The sequence below is a fragment of the Eucyclogobius newberryi genome, unplaced genomic scaffold (assembly GCF_026437365.1).
Source record: "Eucyclogobius newberryi isolate DKJ021-1_F unplaced genomic scaffold, fEucNew1.0.hap1 SCAF_5, whole genome shotgun sequence".
Lineage (NCBI taxonomy): Eukaryota > Metazoa > Chordata > Actinopteri > Gobiiformes > Gobiidae > Eucyclogobius > Eucyclogobius newberryi.
The window spans coordinates 12,590,665-12,606,089 of record NW_027316167.1 but is presented as its reverse complement, the minus strand read 5'-3'; the positions used below and the strand labels follow the sequence as shown (position 1 = coordinate 12,606,089).

The window sequence follows — 15,425 nt, the reverse complement described above, 5'->3', positions numbered from 1 at the left end:
AGCTTCAAGAGTCAAGGACAGTGTGGGGGAAATTAAAACTAAACTGACCTACAATCTTTAACATCAGAAGAAGCAGCAAACGGGTCAGAAGAATAAAAAATTAAAAAGGAAAATATTTTAAAGACTTTCGTACACAAAGGTTCAAATCAATTCTAGACAAATGACATGTTTATACAAGTTAAACTCCCTGTATCCTGGTGGAAAATAGTACAAATGTAACACTGTTTTCTTTGTCCCACAATGGGGAAATTCCAGTGTTGCAACAGACAGAAGCACCTAGACAAGAACTGTAGCTCCAAGTTATATTTAGTTCACGTAATTAACAATTTTTCATTTTTTTGCTGCTTTAATAATGGAAAGAAATACTATATTAAAAACTAAACTGATCAAATTGATTGACTTACCAGTTTAAGGAATGACCAGTCAAATACTTCCCCTCACAAAATACTGACTCTGAATGATGTGGGCGTTTATTTTCATGTATTTAACAGCGCACTTATACAAAAACGAACTCTTCCTTTAGTGTGTTCAGAGATTGTGGCGGACATAAGCCTGAAGGTCCTGCACGAGGAGGGTCACGTCTTACTGCTCTGCGTCTTCTCCTCCTCTTCATCGGAGGAGTCGGCTCCGTACGGCACCAGACCAGAAGCATCCGCTGACACTTTACTTTTCTTTTTCTGGATTTCCTCTTCATCGCCTGTCGGACAAACACAAAAAGAGAGACAAGAGAGAGAGAAGAGAGAAGAGATGCCCATTGAAGAGGCCAAAGTTAGCAGCGGGATCGGGTTGGATTTCCGTCACGGCCATCCGCAAACGGGACATCAGCAGCGCAGCGCCGGGACGACGGGGCAGCGGCCGGGACACATGTGGAGAGAGAGAACAGAGGAGACAAAAAAGAACATATACAAGAGCAGAGCGTTAGTAAGTTGTGGCGATTCGGGTGGATTTACACAGCTCTCCACTGCCACCGAGAGGACGGAGGCGACATTTTTCACCAACGCCACTCAAAAGATGGAGCTACTGCATGTTGGGATTGACGCAAAAATCAAAACGACGCATACCCGCTGGAGCAGAGGCGGGCGGAGCGGCTGCAGGGGCGTCGCCGTCTCTTGTTCGTTTGCGCTGAAGGGTCGGAAGAAGAGGAGGAGGAGGCGGGGCCGGGGCGGTGAACACGGGCGGAGGCGGCGGTGGCATCAGGAGACTAAACGAAGCAAAAGTGATGAGTGAACATCAAGCGACGGCGCACAGGGAATAGTGGGGCGCACGGGGAATACTGCGGCGCGTTACTGACCGTTCCACTACTTTCCCCCCCACCGCTTTGGAAACGGGAGCCGGTCGCTCGGGGGTCTTTGTGACGGGCTGAGGAAACAAAGACACGTGAATAAATGTGTAACTGTCTCGGAGACTCAAAGTTTACGGATCCACGAGGGAAATTACCCATGACAATATAATGAAGATAAAAGTGGTCTTAACAGGAGTCTATACTAAACCTTTTCATTAGTGGCACTGATTAGACCGGTTTATATAGTCGCACGTGACTCGCACATTTTACTTACACAAATACTGTAGCAGAACATGTCAGTTTAAACAATTAAGATGCACCAACGCCAATGACGCTGTAATCATAGATCTGCCTCTGCGTAAAACAGGGCCATGTTGACTCGTTTAAATGAAAATAAGCATCCGTTTCCTGTAATGACCATCAGACTCTCAAACATGGCTCTTTACATGTCAAAAGGTCAACGCCCCCTACTCCTTGTTATTGTGAACAAACGTGTGTAGATGGTTTAATGGTTAAAACTGAGCTCAGGAGCCAGTAGGACTCAAGAGTTTCCTGCAGTGTCCCTCTGACCTGCTCAAGCTTTGGCCCCTGCAGAGGCGGCGGTTTGGGACGTCCCGAGTCTGGCACGTTCACAGAAGCTTCAGCCTCCACTTTCTCTGCGACACCGGGAACCTTACGACAAACGCAAAGGAGAGATTCAAAACAAGTTATAGACCATTAGAAAGATACGCATTTGTTTTTTCCAAAAAGGTAAAATTGTAAATAAGAATTGCTAAGGTTACAGAGGTATATCAATGTTTTATAAGTGATTTAACAGTGTTTCTTATGTCTGACAGCTTATGAGTAGATTAGGGCTGAACGAGTGGGGAAAAATATCTAATTGTGACTCTGTTCAAAGCTCACTTTAAAACATGACCGGGCCAAAACGAAATAAAAATTGTCAAACAATTAAAGTATAACATTTAGATAATGTTTGTGCAGCCCTTTAGTACAGAGTTAGCCGTTTTATGCAGAATAAGATGACATATTTTGTTTTTGGAGGAAATGATAGTACTTAACACATCAGTCTTTGCTAATTGTGATTTAATTTTGATTGCAATAAATCTTTCAGCCTTAGCTTAGACGTTATTGCCCAGAGGGGGAAATCCTTTTCCACAAACGGTTTGTTTGACAGATACACAAAGAGAAAGAAAAGGATCCCGGCAATAGAGTGCACTCATGTTACCTGGGCGACGTAGGGCTGAGGCGGCCTGGGACACATCGGATACTGAACCATAGCCTGAGGAGATGGAGGGGTGGTCGACAGGTTAGATTGACTTGGGGCAGCGCTCGCATTACTCCAGTAACCCACTGGGTACGCCGCTGGGTATGCGCCCGCATACCCATTGGCTGGGTAGTTATACCAGGATCCCTGGTTAGAGCAATTGCTATTAGGAGGATATCCATGACTTGCAAATGCTGAAAGGAAATGGAAGGTCGAGTTAATGTCTACATTTGGTGCATTAATGGCTTGTCTTCTTGACTTACTACTTAGCAATACTTAAAAATATAAATCTTGACATTTAAACATATAACAAAGATGAGACATAATAGTATTTATTGGCTAATATTAATAGTTTCTGGACAGAGTACACAACTTTTACTTACCTTGACCTAGTAATTTGAATGCAAAACCATTCTATGGCAAACGATTAGATTTTTTTAAATATTAGGAATCACTTCAAATCACATTTTAATACGTTAAACTTTTATTTGTATATTATTTAAGTCTTTATTTATAAAAATATAACCCCATAAAGGTTTTGCATGTGAACCCGTAGGATTTTATTTAAACATTTTTGAGAAAACAGTCACAATTTGAGGCGACAATAACTCATCACATTCAGTTACAGACACACAACAGAACTCACCTGGGGCAGGACCCGGCACTGGGAATGCTGCACTCACTCGGGCGTGTTCAGCTCTCACCTAGAAAAACAGAACAATTGAGCTGATGCCAAACTAAATATTGACTCTACAATTTCACATGTTAATTATTGGAAGTGAAGTGTGGGAGAGGGCAGATCACTTTCAATCAGGTCTAGAGATCAAGAGGTTTACACTCTCTATTTACTTTTGGAGGCGTGCATCAGTGAAAACTACACAGTTTATTAGCGTCACCTTCTTAAACCTCCAACCTAACATTTATTATATTACAAGCAGTTTGCAGTTTAGGTTAGTATTAACTAACCGTCCCCAGCAGGTTTTCTGTGAGCTTCTTGGCCGACTCCAGTCCTTCTGCATTTGGATGACTAAACACAAACAAATCATTAATAATATTGAAATGATAGTACCCCGCCTAAGGCCCGAAGTCACTGGGATATGCTCCAGTCACCCGTGACCCCGAAAGGGAACAAGCGGTAGAAAATGGATGAAACGATAGTGGAAAGTGGGAGAGAGATTTGAAGAACAAAACATTTACCTGATGTAGACATAAAGTGGCTCGAATGACTCGCGTTTTGAAGCTTGTTCGATGTATCCAGAGCCTTTCCCTCTGAGGAACACTCGCGCCCCAGTTTCACTTTGGATGTGACCCAGGTAAGCCCCCGAGGGTCCCTCCACTTTCTCCTTCACACTGAACGGAGGCAACGCATGGTCCAGACCTACAAATATTTTTGTGTGGACAAAACTCTGAAAAATAGGAGGCAGTGGCAATGTATTACAATAAAACGTTTGAATTAAGGTTTTTAACTTGGTCAAGAGACTTTCATTTTTTCATTTCAGACTCTGGAAAACAAGTTTAAGAACATGTTTTGTCAGCAGACAGTTATCTTTAGTTCAGTTCTCGCACACCAAAGATGTTCTCTCTGCTGTGTACTCTGGGAGGTGGGTATCAGTGAAGAAACATGCTCTTTTTCAACTTCACTTTCTTAACCTACATTCATTATTAGTCATATTAAGTGGATTCATTATTTTTTGAAACTGGGATATCAGATTTTATTCTTGTAAATGATTAAATGTCATATACATAATAAAATAAGCACTAAACGAGCCGTGTTGTGCCACTATACAACTCTGAGGTTACATTTCCTTTTCTTTGCCAACTGAAAACGCCGTTCTAAAAAGGCCAAATCTCAAAGACATAAGCCCCTTGAATAGTAGAGAATTGCTAGGAAAGGGTTTGTAGGAGCTAGTAGTTAGACTGATTTTAACCATATTATTAAACTTGGACTCTCCGTGATAGTTAAACATTTATTTTTGGGGTGTTTGAAGTGTCTCTCGTCCGGGCAAAAACCTGCCTTGCAACATTTGCGACCATCAACTCGAAAACAACTCGGCTGAAAAACCCTGGCTCTTTTCTATAGCTGGCAACGTGCCGTGTCTTATTATGATAAAGATAGAAAGCTTGTTCTCTGACAATGTATTTTCACAAAGAAACTGCAGGGGGAGCTCCGTCATAAAAGTTACTTAGGTCTGGTTCAAATATCTACTGTACTTTTTTGGGGACTTTAAGCCGCTACTTTCCCCCCACTTTTTGAACCCTGCGGTCATTACAACGGTGCGTCTAATTTAGAGATTTTTACTGGCCGCCAGAACCCCGGTTCAAAAGACGCATCGTTACTGCATTAATCTCTGTGTAAATATCCCATGTTACAACATGGGCACCTGCGGTTTGTGGAGGTGTCATATAAATGTACAATTTATTTTTTCTTTGTAAATTTTGTTTGCACGGCTTTTATTCAGGAGCGCTGTATAGCCCGAAAAGTACGGTACTTCCTCCTTGCGGTTTGAAAATTAGACACCTAATTTTTAATAACCTCATGTGGCCAAATCATTCAGTATATTCTTACCCCTATGTGAGGCGCTGCAGGCCGATGTCCCATGACAGGCAGTGGGACTGTTGGAGAAACTACAGGGCGTGAAGGCTGAGGGTACAGAGTCAAAGGAGGCACCACAGGAGGCGGTATTCCAGACGCAGCGGACGTCCGCAACACTTCCTCTGCAATAATCTGCTGTATTTTCACCACCGCTTCTACAGAGCCACAAAATAAAGGGTATAAGTTGAAGTAAGTTTCAATCTTTTTATGATTAAATGATTACTTACTATTGACTTGTTCCTGCGTTTTCCCTTGGACTTGTAAATACAGAGGTCTTTGCCTGAAAACAGACATAAACGTGAGTAAAATAGTTCTTGAGGCGGGAGTTAGAGAAAATTAATAATATTGTTCTGGAGAAAAGCAACATTCAAATATTGTGTATATCATTTATATTTATTTAGACAATTAAAATCACCTCAAAAAGAGAATCTCCCAAATAATGGTATTACGTGAAACTTTTTGAGGTTAATTTTATGGTCCAACCACATTTTGTGCAACACTTGAACCTCAAAAAAGACATTTACAGAAACATTTCACATTTCCGATATATTAAAAATATCATGTGGATATTGTTATGGCTAATGAAAAAAAGGGGAAATAATTAAATGGAGATATATCTATTTTGTGTCAATATTGCCCAACCATAGCTTCTAAGTGACCAAAAAATACGTATAAAGTAAATCCCTCATACCCTGCTACTTTGCCCTTCTCTGCATCTGCCATGTAGTGTCCTTTGGTTGTGACAACTGCTCCACTGAACTGCCGAATCTGCAAAGACAACAAAACACTTAACGAAACTGCTAAGATAAAATGAACCCCAACACCTAAAAATAGTAAAGTAAATCACATACCTCCTCTTGGGTTTTGCCTTTGGTCAGAAGGTCTCTGCTATTTATAGGAACGTCATTGATGTCCACTTCTGTGACCACCATTTCCTCAACAACAGCAGGCACTGAGACAACTTGAGGCTTCTGAAGTAACAAAAACACATTAAACATTGATTCCAAATGAGGAGAATTGAATTAATGAACAATGATAGAAGCACCTTTGCCAATAAGGGTGGAGGGGTCATGAGTTTTCCTTTCGCCATCAACATTGCATTTATTTTAGCGGCCATGGCAGCTGCCTTCTCTACCCCCCCAGCAGAGGCTCCATCTCCCATTTGTGCGGCGGGTGATAGGGTGTTAGAAGTAACATTATTGATACTCTGAGCAGTCTTGTCCCACCGACTGTTTAGGCACCTGGAACAACAAACACCACATAAATGTTAATACATCATCATAATAGACCCTTTAAATGACATGTTATCTGCGTGAAGGACACTAGAGGTGAAGAGTAGCAAGTCATAAAACATTGTCAATAATTAACTGACATCAAGTTAGGGTAGAATGCCGTTAGTGTGCTTGTCTCTTTTCTTTTTCAAGAAATGTATTTTTGATTATGAATAGAAGGAGCACTTTGTGATAAATTATATATTAAATAACGCAAAAACATTAGCGTCAACCCTTCTGGAAATATTTGTCGAGTAAAAACAAAGTACTTACCTATTTCTAAATAATAGTTAAACATACTACATTCGTAATGTTTCTTAACTAGACTTTGATTTCACTCATATGCAATTAAACAATTAAAAAAGTTTCTCCATTGAAATTATATTATACACTTTTACATACACTATCTGTTTGCACACATAAGGGTCTATTCTATTAAAATGTAAACTGTATTAGTGTAGTGCATTTGTAAGCAGAGGAAGTAACCCAAGGCCAATTCTTTCCAACCAAAGGTGTTCTGTCCGCTCTTTACTGTAGGAGGTGGGTATCAGCGAAACAACATGGTCTTTATTTGCCTCACTTTCTTAACCTCCATTGAAACAAACCAGTTACAAATGTTGCACAAAGAAAACAAGTTTAAATTGTTTTATTTAGTTTTGCCAAAAGTAAATTACAAAAATATCAGTAGGCGAGGGTTGAACAAAGTTAGCTTTAGGTAGTCCGGTTAGTTAGCAGGTTTGCCTACGTTAGCTTGAGGTTTAAGTTCACATTTTACGCGTTAATAATTCACAAATGCTTGAACGCTTGTGACGCTGTAATCGCGTTTAGTGGCAGCATATTTAATTTTGGACTTAACTGTTCTTTTTTATCAGTCTGCCTACAAAGCTAAACTGTGCGGCTATGTTAGCAGCTAACGCTAACTAGCTTTGCACATAGCATAATTTGATGGTTAGGCTTCATTTTCAAGTCTGCAACAATAAAAGAACAGTACTCACGGCGTTTGACCCGTCATCCCCCAAGACATAGCACCACGCCACAAGAACTATATGATACAAGTTGTTTAGAAGCTTTTTCTAGTAAATAAATCGATGAACGAAGTGCACGATGGGCTGCATCCGGTTAATCTGAAGAGCGGAAGTGACGTATGAGCTGCGTTTTTGTTACGTGTTCGTCATGCTGTGTAAAATAAATCTTTATTATTTGTGTTCACCGATAAAACGGGAGAATCAATCCGTAAATTGATTTGATATGGTAACAGTTAAGTATCTTCAAAAAATAAAAAAATAAATAAACGCAATAGCCTTGAGTAGCAGACATGTAGCAGAGAGGGCCTTACACTGTAGTTATGTAATATATGCAATTTACAAGTGCACTTTTTTGCCAAATAACCATCATGCCATTCTACTTGCAACAATGCAATCACAATTATAAAATGGATTAGCCATTTTTTTAGTATAGAAGGTTAATGCACTTTATAAATGTTTTGTTTATTTTTATTTCCTTTTTTTTTTTTTAGATGTGCTGTTTGCTGTCAATGTGGGACAGATGTTTAAGAAAAGAAAAACATGTTTGGAAATTGACCAAGTTCTTATCTTTAAATGCCTTTAAAACCAGGTCGACTGCCTCAATAATATGCAATTGTTTTTTTTTTTTCATAACCTGTGCTTCTTTGCATTATTTTATTAGTGTTTGAGTGTATGTTGTAACTGTATAATTTTAAATCTCAATAGGACTCTGGTTAAAATAATAGGTCACGTGGATAATAACAACAAAACTAAATAATGGCATTGGTTGCAAGAAAATATTATTTATACCTTATAGAAAATGTGTCAGGCTATATGCCCATTTGAAAGTACAGTTTGATGTTTTTCCTTGAGCTGAAGGCAGAATTGTGCTTACTCTGGACATTACTGTAAATCCTGGTGTAGATAATCAGAAGCTTCCCTTTACTTAAAAAAAGCAAATACAAATCTAATACAACGTGATGAAGAGTCAAAGACACAAAGCACAAATAACAGCAGACGTATAATTGACATTATTTTAATCGTCATTGAATAGTTTCTAATTTTTCCGTGCCTTCAGACCAAGATGTGAATCAGAAGAAGGAACAAACAGATCCCCTGATTGAGTGTATACAGTTCTGTCATAGGAGAGAAATAAAGATATAATATAACTATGGTCTTCTTGTTTGCCACCCTTTGCTTAGCTGTAATGGCATTTATATACTGTTTAAAGAGGAAATAATCTTAATAAGCAACAATCTTTAACATATATTAGTATCCTAATCTGAAACCAACCTCCGACTCTAACAAAAAGATGCTCCCTAGCTCTGTGCATAAAGATGTTGGCTCACAATTTTAACTGAATGAAATTATCAAAAGGAGGCCTCGATAACAGTGATAGACAACATCTGAAATCCACTCTCTGGACCATATCGCTCTCTGGATACCAAAGTAAACAGATCGCTAAAATGGTTGATCTCACTCTGCTGCAAATCCAGTGTAAAATGCATTGCCTATATAAAAATATTGATATTTACTTGATCATAACCTTTGGACTAATAAAAACTCCAGATGTCCTTTGCGGTTGCACAGTGGGATGTAGTGTATAAATATTGTATAAAATAAGGCAGTCTTTTCAGTAGGATAAACCAGATACAAAAAATTCTGGGAGAAAAAAAGTCCAAAATGTTTTTTTGTTTTTTTTTCCTTTTCTTCTTCTTCACATATCTTTCTTCTTGCTGTTGTTCAAATGTCAAGAAGGTTCATTGACAGCTTTAAACCAAAAAGTCATAAGGGATTGTTGCAACTATGATAATGCACACACCATCCATTCTCACACACACGCACAGACACACGCGCACGCACAGACACACACGCACGCACAGACACACGCGCACGCACAGACACACGCGCACGCACAGACACACGCGCACGCACAGACACACACGCACGCACAGACACACACGCACGCACACAGACACACACGCACGCACAGACACACGCGCACGCACAGACACACGCGCACGCACAGACACACGCGCACGCACAGACACACGCGCACGCACAGACACGCACGCACGCACAGACACGCACGCACACAGACACACACGCACGCACACAGACACACACGCACGCACGCACAGACACACACGCACGCACACAGACACGCACGCACGCACAGACACGCACGCACGCACAGACACACACGCACGCACAGACACACACGCACAGACACACACGCACGCACAGACACACACGCACGCACGCACGCACAGACACACACGCACGCACGCACAGACACACACGCACGCACAGACACACACGCACAGACACACACGCACGCACAGACACACACGCACGCACACAGACACACACGCACGCACAGACACACACGCACGCACGCACGCACAGACACACACGCACGCACGCACAGACACACACGCACGCACAGACACACACGCACAGACACACACGCACGCACAGACACACACGCACGCACACAGACACACACGCACGCACAGACACACACGCACGCAGACACACACGCACGCACAGACACACACGCACGCACAGACATACACGCACACACAGACACACACGCACGCACGCACAGACACACACGCACACACACACACACGCACAGACACACACGCACGCAGACACACACGCACGCACAGACACACACGCACAGACACACACGCACAGACACACACGCACACACACACACGCACAGACACACACGCACGCACAGACACACACACACGCACACAGACACACACGCATGCACGCACAGACACACACGCACAGACATACACGCACACACAGACACACACGCACGCACGCACAGACACACACGCACACACACACACACGCACAGACACACACGCACGCAGACACACACGCACGCACAGACACACACGCACAGACACACACGCACAGACACACACGCACACACACACACGCACAGACACACACGCACGCACAGACACACACACACGCACACAGACACACACGCATGCACGCACAGACACACACACAGACACACACGCACGCACAGACACACACGCACACAGACACACACGCACGCACAGACATACACGCACACACAGACACACACGCACGCACAGACACACACGCACACACACACACACGCGCACAGACACACACGCACGCACAGACACACACGCACAGACACACACGCACGCACAGACACACACGCACGCACACACACGCACAGACACAGACAAACACACACACACACTGACAAACACACAAACACACACACACACGCACAAACACACACACGCACAAACTCCTGATTTAACACAAAGAAAGAAAGAGAAAACAGCTTATTTCCAACACAACCTCCTGTATCCTCAGGCGAATCACTGAGACGCTTCCACTGTTGTTACAGTGCAATAGAAAAGTGTCCGTTCAAACTTTGAGTGTATTTTGAAAAGAAAACGATAATATGGCAATGCTCTGTTTTAATAATAATAATTCTTACTTTTACATTTTCCATAATTAACTTTGGCTTTGTGTGTCTTTTATTAAATGGAAACTAAATATCTACAAAAATGAACAACTCATCTGTAACCTACGATTGCGTGTCTCTTCGCAGTGGCCTAAACAATATTAGTGGCTCACGCAGTCGAAAGAGACGCGCAGCTGTTTTGTGGAGTCACAGCTACGTTTTGTACGCTTTGGGAAAGGACACCCAAATATTGCCAAAACCGATACAAAAACAACAAAAAAAGGAGTGTTCGTTTTTTCCGTTCAGGGGCAGTCTGGCGTTCTTTTTTTCTTTTGAATCTGTTTTTTTTCAACCACAAGAGTAACCTGAGTGCATTCACACCCACTCGGCATCCGTCTCCCCACTGTAAACAGTTCTGCTCTAGGCGGGAGAGTCCGTGGGGGGGAAGAGAGGATGGAGGCTTTGTCCCAAAAAAAAAAAAAGGCCAATATGAAGGGACCCTCGCCCAGTCACCAGCTACAAATGCCTATAGAAGCAGGCGTAGTCTTATTAAGGATTCAATGTGTCCAAGTTTGCACTGTCCCACGTATATATTTGTCCTTCCGTGTTTGCCATGTGGACGGAGATACAGTACTGCTACAAAGGCAGGAGCGTGGAGGCGAGGTGGCCCGGCTTTTGGCTGGCGAGGGCCGGGGAGGGGGAGAGAAACGCCCCTCCCTCGCGCTCTCTATCCATCTCCCACTCTCTCTCCCTCCCCCCCTCTCTCGCTCTCACGGCGGGACGGGACCCCAGAGGAGCGCTGTCCGGTCTGAAGACGTCGCGGACAGGTCCTACTCCGGAGGCGGTCGCAGGCTGTGTAGCTTCCTCTCGTCCAGCCCTTTCCAGTACTTGAAGTTGTTGTCCAAGTGCTGCATGAGGTTCGGGAGGTCTGCGAAAGCTGAACAAAGGAACACGTGTTTAGGTTTCCCCTTCATCGTCTTTTTCAATTAGAGAATACTTCAGTGCACGTTTGCGTCTTTTGCTTTGTGGGCGTAATCCTGATGGAGGAAAAACACTGGCAAAGGATAACATGTATATTCTGTGTACCAAATATTCAAGTATAATGCTAACGTTAACATGAATAAACTATATTTAAAATGTCATAAAAACATGTTTTTATGTATTGATTGACATTAGTCTCTGTGGAGGGCTAAGACAACACTTCTGGGGTTAATTCTCCAAGTAAAAGCATCACTTACAATCCGTTCATTCATAATCAATAGACAGCAGATGGTTCAAATTCAATCATATAGAAAATAACGCACACAAGCCTAGGTTCCTCTCGTTTGACAATTTTGGTAATGTTTTTAAAAATATACTGTTAACAAGGGCCAAAGTGTAAATATATGACGACACATTTTATTTAGTTAATTCATGTAAAACGATCAGAAAAATATGTTCCTTGTGCATAAATTGTCTCTGAATTTTGGATGATGATTTTGGATTATTTCTAGAAGTCAGCGCTACTAAAAAACAACATTTCTTCACAAACTGCTCTTTGGTCGTCGCAAAACTATGGTATATATTTATCAAATCCACCGAACTAAGCAATAATTACAAAACACATTCAAACCTGTCATATGCACTTTATATCCGTTACGGGAAACAAAGCCTACAAGCTCCAAACTCGACTCACCATCCCACGCGTCAAACATGTCTGTGATGAAGTAGTCTATGAAGGAAATCTGGGACTTCGGGATGCTACAGGTGTTTCTGTCGAACACCGGCATGACCACCGGCAAACCCTGTCTCTTTTCCTCATCAGTCTGGCAAACGATAAGAACAAAGGTTTGACAAAATCTCTCATCACGGGACACACTCAAAAGTATCTCTCGTCACCTGTGCAAAATACTCTTCTGAGATGCGGCCGGCCCACTCGATGCAGAGCTCCTGCGGTCGACAGGGGTTGGAAATGTCCGCACACTTGATCAACATCCGCTTGACCAGAATGCGGTTCTCTGGAGACGTCAGGACACTTTTCACAGACTCCTCGTCGTTATTGCCCTGGAATCATCAGAAAAAAGTGAGGTATGGACAAAGTATACTTATTATTTAGCAAGATTTGAAGTGGAATGTGAGTTCGGTCTCCCAGTTTTGTATGAAGACACTTTTTGAGTGTCTTTACAGTTTTGAATGACTTCTGAATGGCAGTCAAAACCTATTCTACCGCGGACTAAATGAGGGATTTAGTCCAAGAGGCTGTTTTTCCTACTTGTGTTTGGGCCTCAAAACTCCTGCCCTGGACACTGAATGGATACCTTTGGACCAAACTCTTGGCAGTGGGGAAAAAGGCCAACAATCAAGGACTGGACCGACATGTGACTGAAATTCACAAAATGGAAAGGACCGCGTTCTGACTTCATTTGGAGATGGACAAATTTGAAGGACTTTGGACATAATATGCTTTCATTTTCCTTTGATGCCTTTTATCATATTTTTTTTTGTTATCAGTTTTGTTTCCTGCTCTATCTGGTCGTGTTCCGTTCTTCTTTTGTGTTTCTGTGTCCTATGTTTTATATTTAAAAACTGAAATATATATTAATTGAAGGCGCTGTTTGAGCCTCAATTAATCAGTCTTTAGTTGACCAAGAATGTCTTTACTTGATTACTGCTCTAGTTTCTTTGTGTGCAATATTGGGCAGAGATTTTCCTGATGGGCTTGTGGACAACCTCAGCACTTTTGTAGTAATTTTAGGTTTCAGGCGAATGATTCTTTCCTGATTTAAAGGAATCATGTGCCCGATTCCTTTTGAATGGGATAACTTTCCCCCATACAAAAGATGTGATCATTTGATTTGAATTATAGGCACGTGTCTTAGCTTAAAAATCACGAGTATAGTATAATTTAAGATTTATGGAAGCTGAATTAATCAGAAATATCCTTAGAAACAAGTCTTTGTAATCCCTCATTCGTCCAGGAGTGATCCATTGTAGAAACTCTTAGTATCCGAGTTCTCAGACTAGATCTGTAGATTGAGAATGACTCTTGGATGGGACTCAAAATGTCTTGTTTTTCTTAAACTGTGTCCAGATGATACAACTAAAGCTTTTTCTACAACTATCAGAAATTTAAGCTATGTCATAAATAAATAAGAGCCTTTTATGTGTAACTTGTTTTATAATCATGTTATTCATAAACACAAGAACTACAACAATAGAAAAGCATTAATTAAAAAAGGAAAGATGACATGGCCAAAATACAGCGAGGAGGATCTGCCAAGGTCACGCAGATTGTTTTAGTTGGGGACGGCGCGATAAGTCACATGACGCATGAAAAGATAAACACACATTCTTTTCCAAGCGCCACTGTTTCTGAGATAACGTCACTCCTTCCAAATATTATGGCTAAGCATGGAGGAGCTAAACAGCTGATTGTGCACGTGGGTGCAGTGGACATGCGGCGGGAACAGACTGAAGTTTTGAAAAAAGACTTCTTGAAGTTATTCGACGTGCTTGATAAAATGGAAATCAAAACTTTCATAAGTGGACCTCTTCCAAACATCGACAAGAGGATAAACAAGTTTAGCCGGCTTCTTCAGCTGAACACATGGCTGTCCAAAGAGTGCTCCCCGAGAGGACTACACTACATTGAGAAATTCTATCTATTCTGGAAACGAGAGGACCTGTTTAAGAGAAATGGCCCCCACCTATGCAGAGGTGGAGTGAGGGTGCTGACAGAGAACCTGCTCCACGCTCTGAGGCATTGGACTGGGCCTGGACAGGGTCCTGAGCAGATAGTTAGAGAAGAGAGGAATGAGAGAAGAATTCCTGCTCCATCAGCCAGAGACCGAGCCAATGTTTCAACATCAAAAGCACCACAACCTCAGCCTCCACCAAAGGATTCATCAGCAGCTGCTCCACCACCACCAGCAAAGGATTCAGCTCCAGCTGCTCCACATTCACCTCCACCGCCTCCAGCAAAGGAACAATCTTCAAAGGTCTTGGACCCATCTGTGACAAGCCCAACAACATCCCTGTCATCGCCCCTGCCTTCACACCAGCCCTGGGTTCCCCCTGCAACATCTACTCCCACTAAAGATTCATCATTCTCCTTCTCATCTCCACTCTCACTCATGGGCCTTCCCAGCCATTTTGAAAGTCTGATCAAATCAGGCATTAAGATGGCTCCACTCACGCCCAATATAGCAAGGGCTATGCCGACTACACCAACAAAAGCCCCACCACCCATCCCCCCTCGCCTCTCACCTGGTCCCAAACTTTCCTTGGCTACAAAAGCCCCACCACCCATCCAACCTCGCCTTTTACCTGGTATCTCCCATAGCTAGGATGCACTGGGTCTCAGCGTTGCCGGGACTTATTGTCACATTAAAAATCAAACCAACCCGGGGCCCTATGTAAAAAGAGCCCCCCCTAGTGCTATTTCTGTAGTCACATCATCACACAGATGGAAAAACAAAATGCGAGTCAGGCCCAATCTGAGAAATGTGATTCATATTCCCTGTGAAAAGATAAAGCCCAGTCTCACTGAAACTAGTCTGA

The 15,425-nt window shown here is 42.4% G+C and overlaps 2 protein-coding genes across 2 annotated transcripts in view; both read right to left on the bottom strand.

Annotated features, from left to right (window-relative positions):
* Positions 1-452: 452 nt before the first annotated feature.
* LOC140381078 (KH homology domain-containing protein 4-like) lies at positions 453-7,547 on the bottom strand. Its single transcript, XM_072465099.1, has 14 exons — positions 7,406-7,547; positions 6,185-6,380; positions 5,991-6,110; positions 5,831-5,907; positions 5,367-5,419; positions 5,113-5,294; positions 3,744-3,952; positions 3,513-3,573; positions 3,193-3,250; positions 2,508-2,740; positions 1,853-1,954; positions 1,292-1,359; positions 1,062-1,201; positions 453-697 (listed from the first exon to the last, which is right to left on the bottom strand). Exons 1-14 carry the CDS (start codon positions 7,432-7,434, stop codon positions 576-578), a joined length of 1,650 nt encoding a protein of 549 aa, XP_072321200.1. The 5' UTR covers positions 7,435-7,547; the 3' UTR covers positions 453-575.
* Positions 7,548-8,434: 887 nt separating this feature from the next.
* pde8a (phosphodiesterase 8A) overlaps positions 8,435-15,425 on the bottom strand; it is a 114,132-nt gene continuing 107,141 nt past the window's right edge. Inside the window, exons 20-22 of the mRNA XM_072464962.1 lie at positions 12,765-12,929; positions 12,562-12,691; positions 8,435-11,823 (exon numbers count right to left, since the gene is read on the bottom strand). Coding sequence (XP_072321063.1) covers positions 11,717-11,823; positions 12,562-12,691; positions 12,765-12,929 — 402 coding nt within the window. The 3' untranslated portion in view covers positions 8,435-11,716. The remainder of the gene's footprint in view (positions 11,824-12,561; positions 12,692-12,764; positions 12,930-15,425) is intronic.

Coding starts and splice junctions, on each gene's coding strand:
- LOC140381078 (XM_072465099.1), bottom strand. CDS start 7,434: ATGTCTTGGGGGATGACGGGTCAAACGCC. Junction 5,295..5,366: donor AACGCAGGAACAAGTCAATA/GTAAGTAATCAT, acceptor GTGGCTCTGTAG/AAGCGGTGGTGAAAATACAG. Junction 3,574..3,743: donor CCACTTTATGTCTACATCAG/GTAAATGTTTTG, acceptor GTTTGTGTTTAG/TCATCCAAATGCAGAAGGAC.